This window comes from Chinchilla lanigera, unplaced genomic scaffold (assembly GCF_000276665.1).
Source record: "Chinchilla lanigera isolate Chin_1 unplaced genomic scaffold, ChiLan1.0 scaffold00012, whole genome shotgun sequence".
Taxonomy (NCBI): domain Eukaryota; kingdom Metazoa; phylum Chordata; class Mammalia; order Rodentia; family Chinchillidae; genus Chinchilla; species Chinchilla lanigera.
Window position 1 is genome coordinate 239,097 of NW_004955413.1, and position 7,215 is coordinate 246,311.

Sequence of the window (7,215 nt, forward strand, 5' to 3'; positions counted from 1 at the left end):
GGCGCGTCGGGGGCGGCGTGCAGCGCAACCACGAGACGGCCTTCCAAGGTACGGGGCGGCGCGGCGCCAGGCCCGGCGCTGGCTGCGGCGCTGTTTCCGCCCGTCCCGACCGCTTGGACACGGCGGCTGCGCTCCAAGGCCGGAAAGGGTGGGATGCGGGTTCTCGAGCGGGGTCGGCCCGAGCTCTCGGCGGCCGCGCGGCGACTTCCCCCCGTGGGCGGCCGGGCGCGCCCTGCCCGGGTTAGACAATGGGACCCTGAGTGCTTTTCTTCTTCAGGAATGCTTCGCAAACTGGACATCAAAAACGAAGACGATGTCAAATCCTTGTCGAGAGTGATGGTCCATGTTTTCAGCGACGGCGTAACAAACTGGGGCAGGATTGTGACTCTCATTTCTTTTGGTGCCTTTGTGGCCAAACACTTGAAGAGCATAAACCAAGAAAGCTGCATCGAACCCTTAGCAGAAAGTATCACAGATGTTCTCGTACATACAAAAAGGGACTGGCTAGTCAAACAAAGAGGCTGGGTAAGTTCAGTTTGTGGGTGAAGGGGATCTTGGAGTGGAAATGGAATGAAGGCGTTTCTGGGAAAGCTAGAAGTAATCGGAAGGTTTTTGTGACACTTAACCCAGTCTCCAGGCTTTACCTGCAGACCTCTGGTTGCTTGTGTTAAATTAAGTAGTGGTTTCATAGAGAAGTGATGTGTATCAAAAACCCTGGTTTTCTGTAGGTAGTTCTTGTAATTCAGTTGGATAATCTTCAGACCTGTGGATTTAAACCATGAAGAAATAAGAGTCACTTGGGGATGGTAACTAGAAGATATTTCTATGGGGCCCCTCAGTTATGTGTATATATGGGGTGGAGCCTGCATTGTAAGCGTTAACACCCAGATAACTGAAGCAGGATGTGTACCTAACCACACTGAGAAATGCTAATCTCCGCAGCTGGGATAATCAGGCAGTAGAGATTTGAGGGTAGTGAAGACTTTTGGCTTGTACCTAATGGGAATTCTTTGAGATTATGCTGATATGCTCAGGTATTTCAGTGAAACTACGTTTTAATTCTCTGGGTGCCCACTTACTGAAGGATGCCAGAATTTTGCTGTGTTTTGCAGTATAAGAATAATTGGACTGTCATTGTTTGGGGGAATACCTTAGCTGGTTAATTCATCATTTCTCTGTATATTGTGTTACTGAGACAGTAGAAACCCATACTTGAAAATGTGCTTCTCTTTTTTCTTTTCTAGGATGGGTTTGTGGAGTTCTTCCATGTAGAGGATCTAGAAGGCGGCATCAGAAATGTGCTGCTGGCTTTTGCAGGTGTTGCTGGAGTAGGAGCTGGTTTGGCATATCTAATAAGATAGCCTTGTAAGTGCAATAGTTGACTGTTAAACAACCCCAGGCACCAAAACAATATACTTCTGTGAAATCAAAGTACTTGGGCTTGAAACTGTCCAAGCAGCAACGTCAAAGAGGCCATTTCGCAAGAAAATTATGGCTACCAGTAATGGGAAAAGTAGTCCCCTTCAAGAGTCACAGTGAAAGAAGCAAAGTGCAGTTTCAGCAACAAACAAAACTGGGAGAGACCGTGAAAGACTTCCAGATTTAGTGAAGATGATAGGGTGGAAAGACTTGATTTCTTTTCTAGAACCAGAGGAGTGGCCAGTAAGTAGCTAGTTAGTCATAGAAGTCATTAAATGTGCCAGCAAATCATCAATTGCCTAGTGTTAAAAGAGAAGCACTAACAATGCTCGTGACGTGTAAAACGGATTTAAGCTACAAGGAGTTGAACTCTGACCACAGGCCTCAGTACTGTAGAACAGCGTGTGAAGGGTAGCTTTTCCTCTATAATTTACTTTCCTGGTGTATTTCTTGAGTAGACCAACAACAGCAACATGGAATAGTCCCAATTTTTAAAACGAAAGCAACTTGTATTTGTCTGTAAAAATTGTATATATTTTTACAGAAAGTATTTGGACATAAAAGTATATCCCAAATTTACAGTAGTTTTTTTCATACCCTTTTGAAATTTGCAACTTCTGTAGTTAGGGATCTTTCTTACAGCTTTTCTATTCAGAACTTTGTCATGGTCAGTTCTAGAGTGTATGTAGAACTGTGTTACGTGTATGCAGCCTGGTTGTACTGGAACAAATCTGATTCATAACTATGCAGGGTTTAATTTTCCAGTCTGATTTTGATAAATAAAATGGATTCTGGGGGAGGGTGGGCTGATGGTCATAAAAATAATAGGCTCTGATTAGACAACTTCGAGTTCTTAAATTTGATCTAATTTAACTGGTACAACTTAAAACTGAGTTCATGAGCTCATCTTTAAAGCTTACATTCAAAAATTTTCAGCTGTTCCAAGTGAGCATTGTGTGTGAGAGACATTTGATTCCTTGTTTAATTTGTAAAATGATGGCTTGCAAAAGCAGGCCATCGTCTAACGGTGCTAATACTGGGCTTGCTTGTTAAATACAGGTTTAAGCCTAGTATGCAAATAAAAGAAATTCTTAACAAGTTTCTTTTCTATTAATGATTCCCAAGCTTTGTTTTGAATTTTTGCATTGGCATCTCTGGGTCTCAGATCAGATCTGAATTTACTGTATTTCCTGTCCTTTGAAATATATGCTGCTAGTCCTGCTCCCTGTACAGATACTTACATCCATCTCTACATCATTATTCTGCCCTGTTTGAACTCTTACTTGTCCTTTTAGTTTTCAGCACTATGCACCCCTACTGGGAACCTAATTAGCCCACCCCCCCCCACCCAGTTAACAGACCTTCAGCCATCATGGATTTTATCCCTTGGGAGGTAGGGACACCTCCGTGGGTGTTCTGACGGTAACAGTCATGGGGGTGGGAGGGACTCCCTCTTCCTTGGTATCCTTGCAGTTGATTTATCCTGTTTTTGGAAGGAAGGTTTCAAAAATTCTTTTAGGAATTTTCAGAAGAGATAACATGGCTTTCTCTACAATACTTGCATTTGAATATGCTCACTTAAATTTCTAGAAAGAGATGGGCTGTGTTGATCCTGAGAGTTACATAAAAGCTACTGGTAAACTGAAGAAAGCTGCTGTGTTGCAGCTAGGGTTATTTGAAAGCTTCAGTCTCTATGCGACCTTTAGTCTGCACTCCAGATAAAAATAGGCATGAATAAAGTGACTAAGAATGTAATAGGGAAGGATTACCCTGCCTGTCCTCCTTGGAGCCATAAAGTTGTCTTGCTAGAGCTATTTTTACCTATGTATTTGTCTTCCTTGATCACAAACCACTTATTTATATCGTGTCTCTCTTAACCTAAAAGCACTTTATGTAGTTTTTAATCTTACGATCTGGTTAAGGTGACTAAAAAAACCTCTCTTCCCATACCCAGTTGTGAGATGAGTGTAAATTGGTGTGCAGGAGCTTCACTTCCCAGTTGACTGGTGTGAGGCTGAAGTGTAAGTAGGATCTCAGTGGGTGTTTTGGGTCCAGGGCAGTGAGGGCTTACAGAGCCTGAGAAATTGGGGAAAAGGATGTGGGGGAAGGGTGGAGGACTACAGTTGATTTACAGGAAGAAGAGGCATGTGGTCTTACAAAGTGCTGACTGGCTATATAGTTCAGACAGAATCTTCCAAAATGGAAAGGGAGGGGCTGCTTGGATAGCTCTCAGTGACTTCTATTTGTCTTGTGTTTCTCTCAGGGAAAAAACACGCAGTCCTCTAGTGGTGGTGATACATTCTATTGGGAGGGGTGGACACCTTGGTTCTGGTTAAACAGCTGTTTTTCACAGCTGTGCCAGGAAAGATTAGGACCAACTACAAATTAATGAGCTGTAAAATGTAGTATCTTTCTCTAACTTCCTGTTCTTCCTGAGGAAAAAAAATAAATCTTTTCAAATTAAGGTGTGGTATGGGTCTTTCCTCCTTGACACTTTCTTCCCCCTTTTAGGGAAGTCATCATTGGAGCAGATGTATGTAGGTGAATTGAAAGCAAAATCCCCACCAGGCTGATTTGCCTTAAAACAAAGGATAGCTCTTCATTTAAATTAGAGGTGTTGGGTTTTGTTTGTTTTGTATTTTGAAATGTGCTGGCCTTGAGTTTGTAGTGATCCTCCTACCTTGTTGGCTGGGATAACAGGCCTGCACCTGGCATAGGGGTGTTGGGTTTTTCAGGCAGGCACTGTGCTGCTGAGCTATATATCCCCTGACCATTGGGGTTTTGATTAAATGTTTTGTTGCACTTCTTGAGTAATGCCTGTACTTTTTTTCTTTTGTGATACTGGAGTTAAGAACGTAGGGGTGCTCAACCATTGAGCTACATCGCCAGCTTTTTTTTTTTTTTCTTTTTTTAAAATAGGCTCTTGTCCAGGCTGGCTTTGGACTCAAGATCTTCCTGCCTCAGCCTCCTAAATGCTGGGGTTACCAACACCATTCCTCCTAAAGATCCCAGCCCATTTTGTATTTTGAGACAGGCTCACAATGATTTGCCCAGGCTGGCGTCAAACTTGGAATCCTACATCAGCCCTTTAATTGCAAAGATAAAATCCTTGTCCTGATCTTTTTAGAGTCCCAATGTGGATGTATTGGGTGTTCACTACAGCATTATTCCATCCCCCCCCCACTCCTTTGTGACAAAGGTCCTAGAATAACAAAAGTTTTGATGAGGTCTATTCTAGCGTTTCAGTGCTTTTCCTTTTCGCCCAAAAGGAGCTGAGATCCAGAGACGAGCACACACCTGTAACCCCAGCTACTCCAGGAGGGTTGTATGACCTTGTTTTAGTAGGGGTTGGGGATGCAGTTTGGAGCTCCCTGGGTTCAGTCCTCAGTACCACAAAAAAAAAGTGAGAATAAGCAAAACAGTTTAAAAACCTTATCAGGCCTGTGGTTTCAGCTACCTTGAAAGGGAGCTGAATCACCATGGAAATGTGCAAATGTAAGCTTTGCATACTGGTTGCCGGCCCTGAGCACACTGATCCCTAGGCTTGCACACTGGCTTCTGTACCTTTCCACACACTGCTGGCTCAATGTCCATTGGAGCTTTGCTATCAGAAGGCAGCAGTTCCATCTTGAAAGCTACCTTGTACTAGTGTACTCCCAAGGCAGAGTTCTGTGTCAGATTCTGACATTTTTTTCCTCCCGTCCTATCCTCAGTTGGGACTACAAATGTGCACTGTCCTGCCACGCCAGAATTCTTGAATAATAATTTTTATGGGGTTAAAAGAAAAAACAGCCGGGCGTGGTGGCACACGCCTGTAATCTCAGCACCTGGGAGGCTGAGGCAGGAGGATCATCGTGAGTTCGAGGCCAGCCTGGACTACAAAGTGAGCTTAAGGCCAGCCTGAACTACATAGCGAGACCTTGTCTCAAAAATACCAAAAACAATCTGTGTGGCAGGTTTTTGTTTCCATACTATACCTTCTAATGTACAGCTCCTTTCTTTACCTGCGTAGGCTAACGATAGCTCCTGACCATTAGTTTAAAGGTCCCTTCCAAGTATAGCGTACTCACTCACGATTCAGGTTTACAAGGCCTGGAAGCCGTACTTGTTCGCAGACTACCTTGGAACGTTGAGGGCCCCATGTGTATTCATGTGCGTGTGGGGTGGGAAGCTGAACGTAGGGCCTTGCACATACAGTGCCCTTCACACTAGATCCCTACCCTGTGTGTGTGTGTATGTGAGAGAGATTGGGGATGGAATCCAAGGGCTGCGCACCGAGCTGCATCCTCAGCCTATTTATTTTTGGTTTTTTGAGCCAGTCTTGCTAACTACACAGTTCAGGCTGGCCTCAAACTCATGGCAATCCTCCCACCACCTCCTGAGTGCTGGGGTTGTAGGTGTGTGTCACCACACCTGGCCTACTTTTTATGTTGAGACAAAGTCTCAGTTACCATATTACCTAGGCTTGGCTGGAATTTGTGATCATCTTTGCTTTGACTATAGGCGTGCTCCATCACACCCAGCCTTTTAAATTTATTTTTAGATGTGGTCTTGCCAAGCCGCTCAGGCTAGGGCTGGGGATTTAGCTCAGCGGCACAGCACCTGCCTGGCAAGCGCAAGGTCATGAGTTTGATTAGCGGTACCAAAAAAAAAAAAAGAAAAAATAAGTTGCTCAGGCTAGCCTCCAACTTAACATTGTCCTGTTAAGCCTCCAGAGTAGCTGGGGTCACAGGTGTACACTTGCACTCCCAACAACGTGAGATTTGGTTTTTCCTGTGCTGGTGACATGCAGTGCCCTACCCTGGAGAATCTGGCCTCAGCCTCAAGCCCACGCTCCCAGTCAGCCACAGTCACGAGGGGAGCAGCTGATGTCTGCACCGTCAAGTCCTGTACCGCTAGTGAGCTGCAGGTTAGGAGTGTTAAGTACACTTGTGACTTAGTGCCATTTTCAGTGTAGGGTGGATTTATCAGGATATAATCCCATCTGACTGAGTGAAGGAGCATGTGTATTTTGTTTTCATGGTTTGTGCCATTAATTTGGTTTTTTTGAGGCAGGGTCTCATGTAGTTCAGACTGACCTTGAACTCACCACATAGCCCCTGTTGACCTGGTGGAATTATATATATGCCACCATGCCTGGTTCCATCCTTGCCCACTTGTACTGGGGTTAAACCCAAGGCCTTCCCACTGAGCTATATCCCCAGCACCTTTATAATATTTTATACTGGTTTTGTTTTTGAGACAAGATTTTGCTTAACTGTTATATTGCCCAGGCTGGGCTCAACTTGTATCCCTCTTGCCTCAGCCTGCCAGAGTGCTGGGATTTATAGACTTGTGTTACCACGTCTGGCTCCCAAAACTGGAATTGAATTTGGACCTCCTGCCTCTGCCCCTTGAACAGCGGGTATTATAGGTGTTCTCCACCACACATGTTGAAATCCTCCTGAGTGTAGTATATTGTGGTTATGTGATGCCACACCCTTGTTCGTAGGAGATACATTTGGGAGAATTTCTGCATAATGAATCTACAAAATGAGAACACAAACATACAAAATGTGAAAGCTAAAAAAAACAAAAAAACAAAAAAAAAAAACACCAAAATGTGAAAGCTCACAATCTAATAAGAACGACAGGCATGGATAAAAATAATTGCTTTGCATGGTGGCACAAAGTTGTAATCCCAGCACTCAGGAGGCTGAGGCAGGAGGATCACTGTGGGCTCCAGGCCAGCCTAGATTACATAAGCAAGTTCAAGGCCATCCTGCATTACACAGTGAGACCCTGTCTCAAAAAAAA

At 44.2% G+C, this 7,215-nt stretch overlaps 1 protein-coding gene across 1 annotated transcript in view; it reads left to right on the plus strand.

Moving 5' to 3' along the window:
* Mcl1 (myeloid cell leukemia 1) overlaps positions 1–4,221 on the plus strand; it is a gene marked incomplete in the record, with an annotated part of 5,275 nt that extends 1,054 nt beyond the window's left edge. Inside the window, 3 exon segments of the mRNA XM_013511416.1 lie at positions 1–48; positions 278–525; positions 1,245–4,221. Coding sequence (XP_013366870.1) covers positions 1–48; positions 278–525; positions 1,245–1,361 — 413 coding nt within the window.
* Between the last annotated feature and the right edge of the window lie 2,994 nt (positions 4,222–7,215).